The 17433-nt window shown below is 39.4% G+C and overlaps 1 protein-coding gene and 1 long non-coding RNA gene across 2 annotated transcripts in view; one reads left to right on the top strand and one right to left on the bottom strand.

The window, feature by feature from the left end:
* The first annotated feature begins 10138 nt into the window (after window positions 1-10138).
* Window positions 10139-17433, top strand: part of LOC129434122 (beta-1,4 N-acetylgalactosaminyltransferase 2) — an 81523-nt gene continuing 74228 nt past the window's right edge. The window contains exons 1-2 of the mRNA XM_073868472.1: window positions 10139-10580; window positions 10768-10827. Coding sequence (XP_073724573.1) covers window positions 10450-10580; window positions 10768-10827 — 191 coding nt within the window. The 5' untranslated portion in view covers window positions 10139-10449. The remainder of the gene's footprint in view (window positions 10581-10767; window positions 10828-17433) is intronic.
* LOC141364279 (uncharacterized) lies at window positions 13936-15548 on the bottom strand. The gene is made up of 2 exons (XR_012369961.1): window positions 14633-15548; window positions 13936-14409 (listed from the first exon to the last, which is right to left on the bottom strand). It is a non-coding gene; the product is annotated as an uncharacterized lncRNA (long non-coding RNA).

Raw genomic sequence — 17433 nt, 5'->3', positions numbered from 1 at the left:
TTTCTAGTCATAGTGACAGGATCATGGCAGCCCAATGTTTTGTGTGAGAGCACTGGCTTTGTTTTTCATAGCCATGTGCTTTCTGTCTCGTCTCCTAACCCCGCCCCCTTGTTTCCTCGTTAATTATCCCATCATTGTTTGATTCATGTCACCTGTTCCCCTCTTGATTTGTTCTCTTATTTAAAGCCCTTGTGTTTGTTGTCCTGTGCTCGTTCGTTTTGTACCAGTTCTGTTATGTGGCTCATGCTTTTGCCAAGTCACAGTCTAGTCTAGATCTAGTGTGTTTAGTGTCAAGTCTGTTTAGTGTTTTGTTTGCATATTGTTTTTTTGCCCCCTCGTGGGTTTTGTTTTCTTGTTTCTGTTTAAATAAAAGTATCTGTTATATTGTCTGCACTTGGGTTCGTCTCCTGTTCCTGACATTAATGACATTTTAATGACAAATTAAATTTGTATCACTGGTAAAAAGTGGTCAGTTATGTTGTCTTGGTTAATGTCAAGTTGTCATAACAAAGACATCTCAAACAATGTCATCTTTGCAATAAAAATGACATAATTGAACAAATGACACTTAATGACAGTAGTCATAAACGTCCATAAAATCTCCTTCATATTTATGAAACGTGTCATGTCATGGTTATGAAGGTGTCATGTATATGAACACCCATTCAAGTAAAGTGATGTTTTATAAAAACATCATAACTTTTTCATGTGTCGTCAAAATGACCCACAACCTAATCAGTTTATATGTGAAGAAATCCACGTATTTACAAACTTCTCACGAGACGAGTGTTTGACAAATTATTTCGGCAAACTACTTCCTCTCATCGCTGCTTTTTGATGGTATTGAGAACAAGTACTCACGAGTCGCCCTCTGTCATTTACAGAATTATACAAGCATAAAAGTCTTATAGGTTTACTGAGGAGCATGCAGGTTCACGCCGTATAGTAGAGCCATGCGAATTGCAAAAGTGTAAACAAGGCTTCGACTGCACAAAGCTAAAAAGAAATCAACAACTGTGTGCTGATTCCACCACTGCCGCGTCACGTGTGAAAGGGCCTTTAAAGGAAAACACCACCGTTTTTCAATATTTCGTCCCCTTAGAATTATAAGGTTCTATCTAACATTTTTGTCAAAATTGAGTTATTCACATATTCTTACTCTGTGACAACTTATTTACATTATGTGATGTTTTATTTTAAGTTTTGTACATTTTGGGACGTTTTATTAAAAAAACAAAAAGGTTCTATCTACAAAATCGAACTCTAAGTTGGCTTTATAAGGTTCTATCTGCGTGAGCTAATCAGCACTTCGAATGCACAGAAGGGGACCAATCAGGATCAACTTTATGGGATGGTTTCTCAGACAGAGATTAGTTTAAGCCAGAACTAGAACTTAGTTTCATTAGAAAATATTTAACAAACATGTCTTACTAAAAGTATTACTTGTGTGCATTTTGAGGCTAAAGGGCACTGATGTATTTTAAGATATGTCAGTGCAAGTTGTTTTCAGTTTTAGACAGCTCTTACATTTATTTTATTCTAGGACTAGTCTAATCCCTGTCCGTGAAACTGTCCCTATATGTCGTGTTGCCGGCTTTGTCCTTGACGACAGGAAAAATCACAGACACACAATATCTGTGAGGATTATGGCACGCAACGCAACGTTTTTAAGAAACCTTAAGATCGACAGCCGAATTTTAGGGAAGTTCACCCTACTGTAAAATCCAGCCTAAGCTGGTGAGATGGTTTCAGCTGGTCTCCCAGCTTGGTTTTTGCTGGTATAGCAAGCTGGTCTAGCTGTGTTTTGGTCACTTTTTAAGCTGGTCTAGCTGTGTTTTGGTCATTTTTTAAGCGGGTCTAGCTGTGTTTTGGTCATTTTTTAAGCTGGTCTAGCTGTGTTTTGGTTACTTTTTAAGCTGGTCTAGCTGTGTTTTGGTCATTTTTTAAGCTGGTCTAGCTGTGTTTTGGTTACTTTTTAAGCTGGTCTAGCTGTGTTTTGGTCACTTTTAAAGCTGGTCTAGCTGTGTTTTGGTCATTTTTTAAGCTGGTCTAGCTGTGTTTTGGTCACTTTTAAAGCTGGTCTAGCTGTGTTTTGGTCACTTTTTAAGCTGGTCTAGCTGTGTTTTGATCACTTTTAAAGCTGGTCTAGCTGTGTTTTGGTCACTTTTAAAGCTGGTCTAGCCGTGTTTTGGTCACTTTTTAAGCTGGTCTAGCTGTGTTTTGGTCATTTTTAAGCTGGTCTAGCTGTGTTTTGGTCACTTTTTAAGCTGGTCTAGCTGTGTTTTGGTCAATTTTTAAGCTGGTCTACCTGTGTTTTGGTCACGTTTTAAGTTGGTCTAGCTGGACTTATCTGGTCATGCTGGAAGACCAGCTGACCCACCAGCTTGACCAGCTTTGCCAGGCTGGTTGGACCAGCTAGGACCAGCTACCAGCTTATGCTGGTCTTTGCTGGATTTGTCAGTGGGGGCAGTCTTTTTTTAGGTCTTGCTGAGGAGATTGTTTTCATAGTTAGACACCACACTAGCCAGCAGTGCCAGCTTCTTAGTTCCTGATATTAAGAGGCACGCACTAAGATAAAAAATACAGAAAAAACGAACTAACCTATCCTAGCCAAAAAAGTGTGTTTACAGTAAGTTATGATTGTTATGTCAAAATGTAAACATGTGAAAATTTTTTAAAGCAGTTACCTCAGTATTAAAATGATTTCAGAATGATTGTAGCCTGTAGCTGCTCAATACTACTGAAAAATCCAGCAAAGACCAGCATAAGCTGGTAGCTGGTTTTAGCTGGTTTAAGGTGGCAGTAGCTAAGTCCAGCTAGACCAGCTTAAAAAGTAACCAAAACACAGCTAGACCAGCTTACTACACCAGCAATACCTGCTAAAACCAAGTTTTGAGACCAGCTCAAACCAGCTCACCAGCTTATGCTGGTCTTAGGTGGATTTTTCAGTAGGGAATGGTATAACATGCTAAAACAAAATGGTCTATTTTGTAATGAACCCGACATATACAGGAGGATGGTAGAGAAACTGAGGCAGAAGAGGGAAGAAGCAATGTTGTAAAAGAGCAATGTAAAATCAGACTCTTAGAGATAGAAGTGCTAAAAATAAAAATATTAAATGTCATAGAAAGAATTAAAATGTTACTTTCTAACACATGTTTAAAAATTGTTACAACATTAATTTAATATTTAATGTTTAAATAATGTTTTGGCAGATATAACCTTATAATTCTAAGCGAAAAGTGTTGTTTTAGAATTAGAAGGTTCTATCTGCATTTGATCCATTCCAAAAATCCACATTTAGAAATTTGATAGGATTTTGATATTGTATATTTAGAATGCATTTAGGGTCCCTGTTATTTTCATGTTTGAAAGAAACTTCTTCCCCATGTAAGTTTTCCTATATGTAATGCAAAAACTTTGAAGCTCAATATCTCAAAACTGCCCAGAACGCAGATAGAACCTTATAATTCCAACGGGACGATTTTACTATGTTCTTACCTAAACTTAGATGAATGTATACATACCCATCTTTTTTCGATATGTGCACTTTATCTTTGCACAGCGTGTCATGAATGTGTTAGCATTTAGCCTAGTCCCATTTATTCCTTAGGATCCAAACAGGGAAGAATTTAGAAGCCACCAAACACTTCCATGTTTTCCCTATTTAAAGACTGTTACATGAGTAGTAACACGAGTAAGTATGGTGGCACAAAATAAAACGTGGTGATTTTTAAGTGGATAAAAAATGAGAACTATATTGTATGGCGGAAGAGCACTTAGTTTTCAGCACTTCGACCTCTGGCGCAATAACATCATCACTCCTGTGAAGATGTTACTGCGTGTTGAGGTCGAAATGTGGCAAACTAAGTGCTCTTCCTCCATGCATTGAAAATAGATAGTTATGTATTAATTTGTCTAAGTTGAGGTAAGACCATAGTAAAATATTAAAAAATTGTGGTTATCCTTTAAGTCAAAAGTGTAGGCCTATTTGTCAGCGTTTCACACTCTCTCAGTCGTGCATTAAACTGCCTGCCAACGTGCATGTGTGAATTTCCTTTCGCGACAGTTATAATAACACAAATCACATCACACCCAATAATTCAATCGCCGTTACTTTTTTCCCCACTCCAACATTTCAATTATTGCCCACTAAAAGCTGCACAGATATATTTGCTTACCTGAACTCTGTTGTCTGGTCTGAACTAGTTGATGCATGAAAACAGCACTCTGACTGGTTGACTGGCTCAAAGTATTTTGAGTATTTTAAAAATACAAAAATACTCATCTTAAATGTATTTAAATACAAATTACATTTTATTTTTTCAAAGGCTTTAAAATACAAAATACTATTTTGTATTTCAAATACGTATTTTAAATACATGTATTTGAAATACTGCCCATCCCTGTCTGTTTGTATAAAGCCACTTCCTGTAATTCAGTTCAGGGCTGATTATTACATCGCCACATTCTGTTTATCTGCCTGTATTCTGTTTATCCTATTTGATCTGTTATCTGTATCTGTTCCTGTTTTGACCTGTGCCTGTTTCTGGATTTTGATTGTTACTCTGCCTGCCCCTGAACATTTGCCTGATTCTGGATTACGATTTGTGGATTACCCTTTGGATTTGTTTGCTGGCCCTTATTGGGATTTTACATAATAAACACCTTTTGAACATGGATTCTCCTCTTCATCGCTTTCTTTAAAGCACCACGTTACAGAATAATCAGCCATATACCGGAATGCAGCAAAGTATTTTAATCTCCCACCAGCACCATGAAACCTGTTTTTGCCCTGCTTGCACTACGCCAGAACCACCGCCCCATTGAGGAGTATGTTAATGATTTTTTGGACTTGAGTTACCAGGTACATTTTGATGATGTTACTTTTAAGAACTTGTTCTACAATGCTTTGGATGAATGGTTGCGTTTGTGTATGCCACGTGATATGGATATTTGGTCTCTGGAAAGTTATATTGACTTTGCTTTGTTGCTGTGTGGCTCACCATTCACTGTGGGTGTTGCGGATACACCTCCGGAGTATGTACACAAGCCACCAAGCCATGTCATGCCTGTTCTACCCACACCTGTACAAACCATGCCTGTTCACAAAATGGCCGTCACCATGCTTGCTCCCAAAATAGCCGCCATCCTGCCTGTCCCTAAAATGGCTGCCATCCTGCCTGTTCCCAAAATGGCTGCCATCCTGCCTGTCTCTGCACCTGCACCTGTCTATGAGAAAGCTACCATCATTCCGGCACCTGAGCTTCAGAGAGCTATCATCACCACCACACCTGCACTCATGAGGGCTATTATTCACCCAGCCCCTGACATCAAGATGGCCGCCCTGCCTGAATCGACTACTGCTGAGGTATGTCTCCTGGACAGTATATTACCTGAATTTGCCATAGCCCTGTGGTTCGTTTGGTCTGCCTTCTGCTCTGTTGCTCCCGAGGTTCCTCAAGACCCTGAACCTGAACCACCCGACTCATCTGATCTGCCCGACTCATCTGATCTGCCCGACTCATCTGATCTGCCCGACTCATCTGATCTGCCCGACTCATCTGATCTGCCCGACTCATCTGATCTGCCCGACTCATCTGATCTGCCCGACTCATCTGATCTGCCCGACTCATCTGATTCGTCTGTCCTGCCTGATTCGTCTGTCCTGCCTGATTCGTCTGACTCGCCTGATTCACATGATTCGTCTGGCTCACCTGGCTCACCTGTCTTATCTGACTCACCTGGCTCATCTGATTCACCTGGCTCACCTGATTCATCTGATTTGTCTGGTCCACCACCTGGGACTTCGCCACCCTGGGCTTTGGAAGCTTTTCCAAGTTTTTTTTTGGGGGGGGGGGGTAGTACCCGGACACAGGAAGGAGGCAGAGGACGCCGAGGCGGAGACCGAAGTGGACTCTGATCCTTCCTCTCCTTGTGTTCCAGGGCTATTCCTACCCAATGATCAAGCTTCATGTTTACTCCTTGATCCTGCTCCATGCCTGCCCCTTGATCCTGCTCCATGTCTGCCCCTTGATCCAGGTCCAAGTCTGCCCCATGACCCAGGTCCAAGTCTGCCCCATGACCCAGGTCCAAGTCTGCCCCATGACCCAGGTCCAAGCCTGCCCCATGACCCAGGTCCAAGCCTGCCCCATGACCCAGGCCCGCATCTGCCCCATGACCCAGGCCCGCATCTGCCCCATGACCCAGGCCCGCATCTGCCCCACGACCCTGGACCATCCTGGCCTTATGACCCAGGACCTCTTGGCAAGGCAGGGCAGTTCAGGAGAGGCCCGCCCGCCCACCCTCTATTTGGACTTAATTATTTGAATGTTGGGCTCCGGGAGTCGCCCTTTAGAGGGGGGATTATTTGTTTGCTGGCCCTTATTGGGATTTTACATAATCAACACCTTTTGCACATGGATTCTCCTCTTCATCGCTTTCTTTAAAGCACCACGTTACATCCATCAGGTTATATTTCTTTAGCATAGGCTGAAAAACTGCATGCTTGAAACATATGGGAACTGTGCCAGTGGTAAGGCAGGAGTTAAACATAAATTGAATAGAGGAACCAATAGCGTCAAAAGCATCCTTTATAATCTGTGCAGGGATAGGACCATGTGGAGCTGTTGCTGGTTTCATTTGCTTTACAATGTCCCATAGTTCATTGTAAGACACTGCTTGAAATTGATCAAAAGTTGCTCTAGCATTAGAATATATTGGTTTGTCAGCTATAACAGGACTGAACTGTGTTCTAATGTGTTCAGTTTTCTCAGTGAAAAATTTCAAAAACTCTTCACAGCTATTTGTAGATGCTTCGACCTCAGAAGGGACATGTGGGTTAACAATTACATTTATTGTGTTGAATAAAATTTTGGGGCACTAGGAATGTTTGCTAATAATGTCAGAGAAATACTTAGCCCTGGCTTTTTTAGCTGCAGTTTGAAAATTTGCCAGGGAAGTTCTGTATATTTCTAATGAGACTGAGAGGTGGTCAGTTTTCCACTTACGCTCAGCTCTTCGACATAACTGCCTGAGATGGCGGGTGGAATCGTCAAGCCACTAATGAGATTTACAATTAGGGCCTCTGAGCTTAAGGGGAGCCACAGATTCGAGAATAGCTACGCACGATGTGTTAAAGGGAGGATATAAGCTCATCAGGACATAAGTTGTCAAAGGCAGTTATAGAGGGAGTGATATCAGTCCCCAAAAAACATTCAGAAAACTTATTTGCAGTAAAAGGGTTAATATGACGAGAGTAATGACCATCAGTTCTAGCTGTATACAATGTATTAAATAATTTAACATTGAAAACAATAGGCATATGATCAGAGAAAGATGCATCCTCAATGCTTATGTTATCAATGGAGAAACCATGAGATAAACTCCATGACTCCATTATATGGCAAAATTTACTGACCAGAGGTTTATCTGGGCAACAAACATGAATATTCAAATCACCCAAAATTAACTATTGATCATAAGATGTTACATAATGAGACAGAAAATCTGAAAATTATTTTATGAAATGTTTATCTGATTTGGGAGGCCTGTAAACAACTGCACATATCAATGGTATAGTAGATTCAACTTTCACACATTGTACTTCAAAGGAAGAAAAGCTCCCAGCAGAAGGTTTTTGTACCTTAAGCTGATTTTTAAAAATCAAAGCCACTCCGCCTCCTCCTCCCGATCTTCTCGGGGTGCTTATGAATGAAGAGTTCATCGGGCAAAGTTCGCCAAAAACAGATGACTCGCCACCACCGGAGGCAATCCATGTCTCTGTTAAAAACAACATGTCCAAATCTCGATGTGTAAAAAAGTCATTTAAAATGAAGGTTTTGTTAGACACAGACCTGCAGTTCAGTAACGCTACCTTAGCCGAGAGGTAATCCAAAGGACGTGGAAGTTGAGAGCGTTGCAATGAACGAATGCTCCGGGGATTCACTCCACCGTTTCGGAAACGAAGGCTCGTGGAGCTGCAGGGCAGTCGGGCATCGCCGACCGAGCCAGTAAAATGGAGAGATGACAGGAATATCTCGGGTCCCATGATCAACGAGTCAGGTAGAGGCCTTTGCCACTTGCAGAGTTAATTAAAGGTTGGTAAATCAATGACTGCGCACGAAAGACAGTCACAAAGTTTCTGATCCGCACTCGAACACCGCCGCGATTTCCTCACTTCCTGCGCCGCTTCTTGCCACTTCTTGCGGCGGGAGTTGCAGCAGGAAAGCTGGCAAACGCCGTCCGAGGAAGGGTTGATGAACGTCGCGTGGCATCTGAAGTGAGGGCCAAGACTCCCAGCGGATTGTGTCTCTAAGGAGTTTTGGATATGTAGCAATATAGAGCGGTCATAAGTCCTTAAGGAATCGGTATATTGCAAGAGCGACAACAGGAGAAACGGGAGAAACACACACAACGAGCGAACAGGTAGGAGCTGACGGCAAGCCGACCAAAACACTGGTGCCATCTTTCTCCACACAGTGTCGTATTATGTTAAAGGAACAGTATGTAAGAAATGTATATCAATTAATCATAAAATGGCCCTGATATGTCACTAGACATTAAGAAATCATTTTCATTTCAAATACTTAAATCACTCACAGCAGTAGTCTGGCCAGAATATTGTCATTTAAAAAGTGGAGTTGCAGCCCTCAACTGATGTTTATGTTGTCATGTTGTGTATTGGCCATCAGTTGTGTGACTGCAGTACTAGTTTTGGCCACAATCATACATACTGTTCCTTTAATATAACGACTATAGAGGGTATGCACGTGACGTCACCTTCAGCGAAATTTGTCACATTTTCCTTTTAAGTGGCTGTTCGTATCAGGTCGCGCATCTACACGCGCCAAGCGCACTCAAATATAAACGCATCTTAATCTAAACTCTTTGAAAAGCAGAATAATCCCGTCCGTCTTGCGCTAACATTTTTAAAGCCGGCAAATTACGCGAGTGGGGCTGAATAAGTGCTGGCAGCAGCAACCGACTGGCCCTCGTGGCCAAAAAAAACAGACCGGCCACCAGGAATCCTCCCGGTCCTCCCTATGGCCAATCCGGGCCTGCTCTGCACCGCCATCATCAATTAAAAAGAGAAGTTGTGGGTACAAGAAAGAAAGACTGGGAAAATAAATATGTGGCTGAAAGTCCATAAGATGTCCCCAGAACACTGAACAGTTTTTTTTTCCTGCGCCTGCCTTTATGCAAGTTCACCATCCTTCCTCCCCCTTCTCGTTCCGTGAACATCTGGATTTGTGAGTTAAAACTTTTTTTACTGTTACAGTGTTGCTGACCAACTACAATTCGTGTTAATCATATAATTTTATATTATAATTTATTTAAAGTGAATAAATTGTAATGAAAAATAAATGAAATTAAATAGGCTAGCTAAAGTAAATCGTAAGTGGAAGTGCATCTGTCAATTCATTGAATGTTTAAAAATATTATCAATCTTTATTTAGAAAAAAATAAACATTGGTTGGCCTATTCATGAGCATACATCATGTTCAGGGGAATAGGGCATTATTAATATGCCATGTACACTCCAAAAAAGCAAAAATCGGCCAATTAATTTTTCTTGAATTTGGTGTTTAAGAAAAATGTTCAAAAGTTTTTTGCTTACGTCATTGGAAGATGTTTTTGCTTGTTTTATGCACAAAATCACTTAAATTAGATATTTTTGGTCTAAAAACTAAACTTATATTCTTGGGTCGTTTTGCTCATAAAGAAAAGCATCTTAATGTAAGAATTTTTAGATTTTTTTACTGAAATCAAGACAAAAATACTAAGAATTTTTTCCCCTTGAAAATCATTTTTTGCAGTGTAAGGTGATATGTGCCAGAAATGGGTAAACCACTATAAATAACTCTACCCGTGAGTTGGGTGCACCGCAGCGCCAGAGAAGTTTCCAGAATAATACCGGAATAACAGGACAGCTGACTCTGTACTGACAGGACAGCTGACTCGATTGCCTTGCAATGTAAAAAATGCAGCGCACTGCTCTTTTCTGAATTTAATCAACAAATAAAGGCAGTGCGGTCCGCCTCGCGTTCTGTGTGATCTGCCCATTAGTTCTCCCATTTTTTTTTTATATTGAATTTCTTTTTACCCCCTTACTTTAATGTATTTTCGTTGAACAAAGCACAACAGGGGAATACATTTTTTCCAAATCTAAAAGATTTAAATTATTATCATCAAGATTGCCTGACAAAACCAGTCTCACGAGAACGCAATACATGTAATTAAGGGTCGCTGCCACTCCCTATGCTTTCACGTGCATCTCTTCCTCAGGTAACAGCCGCCACAGGTTTCATTGAAGTTTCACTGCGATGCTGAAATGGCGATTATAAAATGTTAAGAAGAGGTTAAGAGTTAATTGCAATGTAAACAACACGTTAAGATGGTTTAATTTCGACGTAGTATAAACCGAAGTCGATTTTTGTATTCACGAAGATGCATTTCTTCATCATGTGTCGAAACAAGCGGAGTTTATTCAGCGCAGTTCTCTTCATGGCATTCTTCCTGTTTGCCGTTTATTACATAAAAAACGATTTCTGGAGTGAAACATCTAGTCGGATACTCGGGTAGGCTATGACATACATTTATCTTCTTCCCTGTTTTTGTTACAATTTCCTTGATTTTACAGAACTTCATGCTGCTAAATTGGCATTGTGTTAAAAACGCAGTTGGTTCGAGTTTGAAAATGTATTGCTAGAATGCACTGTAACTCGCCAATTTTATGGACTTTCCATATTTTCTCCCTTACAAAAGCTTCTCCAAAGCCACAAGTTGCAACAGTGAACCAGAGACCCAAAGTCACCCCAAACCGAAGTAAGTAAATATATCCCGCAGATGATACAGTAGTTAATTTCTTGTGTTGCCGTTCGTTGTATACATGAGAGCTAATTGAAATCCAATAAATTTAATGATATTAGCTAAATGGACTAAACTCTTGATGTACCCCAAATGTTTAACTCTCATATAAAAGTATAAAAAATGAATAGGATTTTATTTTATTTAAAAAAATGAATAATTTTAATTGTATTAATATTTTAGCTGCCCATACCAGACCAATCATAAACGCTGAACTTCCCACAGTTTAACTTTATTTAGCATTGCTAATATATTTAGTAAAATGAAAATAAAATATAAATGTTTATGATGTTCACTTTTAGCTCCATTACTTTTCGTTTACCATAAAAATTTGTTGACATATTGTTCTGTGCTTCATTATAATCGGGAATTCTGTCATAATCTACCCTGTTGTTGTTATTTTAGATCTGTATCAGGGCTCAACACAAATGTATTTTTTATACAAGTGGTTCAGGTTTTTATTTGCCCTGCCAACATTTTCACTGGCAGTAACAAACAAACGTAAAAAAAAAAAAAGATTTCAGTGTCACATATTTGAAATAATTTTCTCAGCTTTTCTCATGATCTTCAAGATTTTGTTTACGGTAGTTGCTTGTTCCAATAAAAAAGGCTCTTGAATTGTTTGCTTTACCTGAAAACATTGCATTATTTCTGTCGTCGTGATTACCCAAGTACATGTCTGCTTCCAATGTTATTAAAACATAATTATGTTTAATAATTACGTTTTGATTTGGCCTTATAATTAGATTGCGCACGATACTGCAGTCTCAACGTCTCTTTGCTCTACCAGCTGACATAACACGCAACACACACAACCGGGCACAATTTTGTGACTGCGCGCAAATACTGTTTACTGCCCGAGCGTCTCTTACCCTAACCTCGGGCTATCGGGCATTCCTTTATGTTGAGCCCTGTGTTGTGTAAGAAAAAATGTTTTTTCATTTTCCTAATTATTTTGCCAATTTTATCACCATTGCAGAAGTTGCATATTCAGAATTTCCGTTTACTATTTGAACACAAAAGAAGATATTTTGAGAAATGATTGTAAGCACACAGCTGATTGTAACCACTGACATCCATAGTAGGAAAAACAAATACAACGGAATTCAATGGTTACAATAAGCTGTGTGCTTACCATCATGTGGGCTTAGAGAGGAGCTTTCATTGTGGTGTCTATAACAAAGCATAGATTCAATTGAGAAAGCATATTTATTGCCTATGAACAATAAAAGAGTAAATACCCCAACACAAATAATCAAATTTCTGATAAAAAATATATTAGTATATTTTATATCTCATAATCTAATATGACAGATGCCCAGTAGATCAAGTAAAAACAAGTTTTACAAGTAAGGGATGTAATGATAAGTGTTAACAAAGGAGATACCAATAGGGGGAGCCCTGTGACTGTATGAGAGAGAGAGTTCATGTGACGTTGCTAATAAACACAGCTAGATGAAACTAGCACAAGTTGGATTCATGATGTCTTATTCAGTTATATAAATAAGAACATTACAAGGGATAATATATTGGCAGCAGGTTGTATCACAGAAATAAGCCCAGACAGTGTCTTCAGGACAAATGTCAATAACGCACTGGTTTAATAATTTGTAAATTTAATGTCTGATATGTTATTAATAGACATTGATATTTAATTTTTGTGTAATATTAAACTGTACCTGTCAAAATGATTTGCCGCATGGGATTTTAGTTTTGAGCAGTAGTAGAATGTCACGACTGGCCAATCAGAATCTAGCATTTTAGAAAACTGTGTAATAAGAAATGGTTAATGTAACAAATAAGTAAACAGTCAACATGAATTTATCACCTTAGCATGACAAATAATTACGCAGAAGGGGATTCAGTTCTTAGGAGTTTGTAAACAACGGGCTGCAAAAAAAAAACCCACAGTGGTGCGCACTGCTTGAGAAAATTAATGTCCAAATCATTAAAAAAGTTTAAAACATGTCAACAGCACCAAGGAGGGTGTATTGCTGGTTTGATTGTCTGTCAAAACAAAGGCTTGTTACCACAGCTCACAATCTTTCAAGCCAGGGACAAAAGAGATTGGTTCTGTCACCTCAGCCCTTCCCAAGAATGCAACCATGTTGGTCCCAACCTGTTGAAAACGCTTAGGTTATTCACGTAACCCCGGTTCCCTGAAATAACGGGAACAAGCATTGTGTCAGTTGCTGGCGCTATGGGGGAAAACTCCTGTTTACTCCGCGATTGAAGCCTATTGGTTGACGTCTGTAAAAATTACAGACCTATGGCATTCGAGCCCGCGAAAGGGGCGGGACCATGCCGTATAATAGTCAGAAAAAGAGCGACATAACTCACTTGCATGAGAAAATTAATGTCCAAATCATTAAAAAAGTTTAACCCTCTGGGGTCTAAGGGGTTTTTAGGGCCCTGGAGAAGTTTTGGCATGCACTGACATTTGTGCTTTTTTCAGTTGCTTAAAAACATAATAATGGCAAAAGTCTTATAACACTGTGTTCAGCACAAACTGGGCTACTATATTATATGATCAACATGTATGTACATGTTTGTATTTTTGAGAGAAAAATGTTTATGCATGGTTTTTGAAAAAGCTAAATTTTTAAGTGACTGATATAAGTAAAAAACCTCATACTAAACATGTTTTCCCAAGACTTTTCAAAACAGGATCTAGTAGTCTAGAGTTTTTTCTTTAAAATGATATGAAAATCATTCTGCTTACTCATTTACATAAGACAATAATATTGATTTACAATTTCAAAGTCACTTTTTGGTTAGGAAGGCAATATGCAAGGAGGCTGGAAGCTCTTGAATAGTCTGTGATTGACAGCTGAAGAACAAAACACTTGCATAATGAGCTGCATAGGCTAATGAGCCTTTAGGCAGTAAGACGACGCCTTGTTACGTGTTTGTTTGTGAAAGCAACACAAAAGAAATGTCTTCCCATGTGTATTGAAGACTGTGTTATGCACTGATTACTATTACGGATCTAAATCACCTTAGAGGATTATTTACCCAATTAATGTCCAGGGACTAGGAGAGGAGTAACGACACCAGAGTCAGGGATCAGATTTACTGAATGTATTGATTGGTCAAATGATAAAATGAACAACTTATTCACAATGTTACTAAAACATGAATACTTCTCAAATAAAACAGCGTAGGCCTACGCAAAATAAACAATCAGTATAACAATAAACTTTGATTCAAGAAATACAATTATGTGATTGCAAATCAGGCAATGAGGTGGTGAAAATGAGAGTACTCAGTCTTTGCAAGTCTGAAGTGTCCCAAAAAGTCCACTTAACGCAAGGAGGGTACAGATTTGGTCAAATGTTAATCCTCATACGCGATGTCATCACATTGAAACTCAAACAGGTGGTTACATCCTCAGTCTGCATCCTTATTTGGTCCTGAGAGGCTTAATGTGAGGTGATATTAACAATGATGAATGTATCATCGTGTGCAACGGTGTTCCATAGGCGTGATGGGTGTGTGTAATATACACACTCAGCTGGATAAACGTGGATGAACGTGGTTCTGCAAATATACAAATTAACTCAATAAGTTTTCCAGCACGATTTGTACAATAAAGTGCTGCACCATTATTGTATCACTTGAGTGAACACGCGAGTCATTGCACATGTGATAAATAAATAATATAGCAACTAATCTTTACAACTGAACAGTCATCTTGTTAATGTATCTAACAGAGAGTCAAGACAATGATTATTAAACTAAATAAAGTAAAACAAACACTTACAATCTGCAATGACGCACGTGATGGTATTCACCATACAAATCCACATATCTCTGGAGCGATCACACAACATCGGCCGCCCATCACATCTGAGAATGCCAAACTGCACACGATATGAATGCTCTATGGTTGTTCTATAACCGGATGGCTATAATTCACATTGAATCATGAATTTACAATAACAACACACACCGCATTTCTTCCTTCTCCTCCATTGCTGCCTATCTGATCTCGCGCTATTATCTGTCGAACTCGCGAGACTTAGGATAAACTCCGCCTACTCAGCAGACGCAATACTCAAACAGAGCACTGTACAACTATTATAATAATATGAACGTAACTTGAACATAGTCTTTTGCACACCATGCGTGATCCTGCGTTAAATAAACTTACCGTGCAGAGATATACGCGAACAAACAGGGTTTTCGATGTGTTTAGATCCGTCTTAATACAAAAGTGCGTCAAATGTGTGTTTGTGTGTGCGTTTGGCCGTCGACCGCGTCTGAAGGAAGCACAAAGAAAACATAAGCGCCTGGAGATGACTTGTATTTACAGGCGAGAGAGCATACTTTATAATTTTACCACAAAGCGCGTCAAATATGAGGCATCTTGTGTTTTTGTGTGCGTTTGGACCTCGATCCCGTCCCACTGACGAAGCACACACTCGCGTCTTTTTGGAGATAACTTTATGCGCGAGTAAACAAGTAGATGTGATGTTTGCAATGGCACCTTTTATAAGAATACCACAAAGCGCGTCAAATATGAGGCATCAGCTGTGTCCCAATTCAGGGGCTGCGACCTTCTAAGCATGCGACCTTAAATATGAGCACTCGGTCTTTCAAGGTGGCAGCCTCAGAAATCCGCGAAGAGAACTGAAATGAGACGGTCTAACCTTCGGACGACCCATAATTGGCGTCACCTGCTGCGCCTGTCAGCAGGACATAGCAGAAACGTTTCTGACTTATTAAAATAAATATGAAATCAGAAAATTATTAATTTAGTTTAGAAAATATGACACGTTGATGTAGATCAAACTATTCAACAGTATATTAAATTAAATTAATCAACCTTAGAAATATATGCATCATAAAAATAATAATATTTACACAAAACATAACTTATAATACTAAAACAGTGACAAACTTTTTTTGATAAATACACACTTTTATTTAATGAAGGTTTTAATTGTTTATTTTAGAATATCCAGCCGCTGTTGCAGGCGCGCAATGAATCTTGGGATATCCTCGGCTGTTAAGGATCCATTCATTCTATCCTTAACAGCGCGGAGAAATGAGGACGCATTTTGAGGCTTCATTCTAAGCATCCTTCCAATTGGGACGGCCTTACCAGCCTGAAGTCGCGCTGCTCTGACGCAATCGGTCTTAAAATACGTCCTTAGAAGGTCGCAGCCCCTGAATTGGGACACAGCTGTCGTGTTTGTGTGTGCGTTTGGACATCGCGTCACTGACGAAGCACACGCACTCGCGTATGTTTGGATATAACTTTAGGCGTGAGTAAACAAGTAGATGTGATGTTTACAATCGCATATCTTATAATGATACCACAAAGCGCGTCAAATATGAGGTATTTGTGTGTGCGTTTGGACGTCGATCGCGTCTGTTTGATGAAGCACACACACTCGCGTCTGGAGATAACTTAAGTTACAGTCTGAGTAAACAAGTAGATGTCATGTCACCAACACTTGGATTAAAACTCAACACAGCACTGCCACTGACTGAATGGATACAGAGACGGAGTCTCCATTGACTGGGGTTGACTAATGAATATAGATGATCTCTGCTCTTCTCTTCAATGGAGCGGGGCGTGGCTCATTATAGATAATGCAGGAACACGAGAAAGACGGTACATCTCCCTCTTCTAACACAGTCAGACCCGGCGTCAGACACAAATTCACGGACGGGCATTTCATTTTTCAGGGGGGGCACAAATGAGAGCAACGTCACTGCAATGCATAATATCATTAAGTATGAATTAAGTGGACAAAAAAGCGAGGAAGAACTAACATACCTCTCCATTAATGCAATACAACGGTGAAGTCGTAAAGATTGGACCTAGCTTACTGAAGCAATCTAAACGCAAATAAAACACGTCGCAGAGCTCGACATCAACGCTTGTCCGGTTAATATCAGAGACAAGTGGATTTTTTAAAAGGCCAAGTGAAAGAGAATTTTACTTGCTCGACCGAACAAGTAGCCTAGTCTGATTAGAAACGCCAATAACAATCACCAAAACACGATAATGATTCTGCATCCTTTAATCACTGGCGACCTAAAGTGCATAATGTAAAAACGCAAAGTTAAACAAATAAGCACAGCAAACACAAAGTGTGTTAACAAAGTGGGTTAAATGTACTGCGGTAAAAATGTGGATTTTTTAATAACATGATACAGTTAAGCAGCATCACATCACGGTTGAAAATGTGACAGATTTAATGACATTTCACTAAACAAGTAATTAATATTAAGCCACTTACATTTTAGACGCAATGTTGACTGTTTTTGTTGTTCCAGCAGCGAAAATAGTGAAAGATAACAGCAGAACCATAATGTGTCAGTCTCACTGCAGGCAGCACTCCATCGTGTCTTAACATTAAGCGGTGGCGCGCTTAGCAAACAACCAAACATTTCCGCGCTCACTACTGACAAACCAATCAAATTCGTTTAAAATATATATATTTTTAAATCAGACCAAACACATTTTTATTTTTATTCATGAGTTATATATGTACAAAACAATAATTTTTAATTAATAACAGTGGCCTATTGATAAAAACATGGAGCTGG

The sequence above is a fragment of the Misgurnus anguillicaudatus genome, chromosome 6, assembly GCF_027580225.2.
Source record: "Misgurnus anguillicaudatus chromosome 6, ASM2758022v2, whole genome shotgun sequence".
Lineage (NCBI taxonomy): Eukaryota > Metazoa > Chordata > Actinopteri > Cypriniformes > Cobitidae > Misgurnus > Misgurnus anguillicaudatus.
This window is presented reverse-complemented; position numbering and strand designations above follow the sequence as displayed.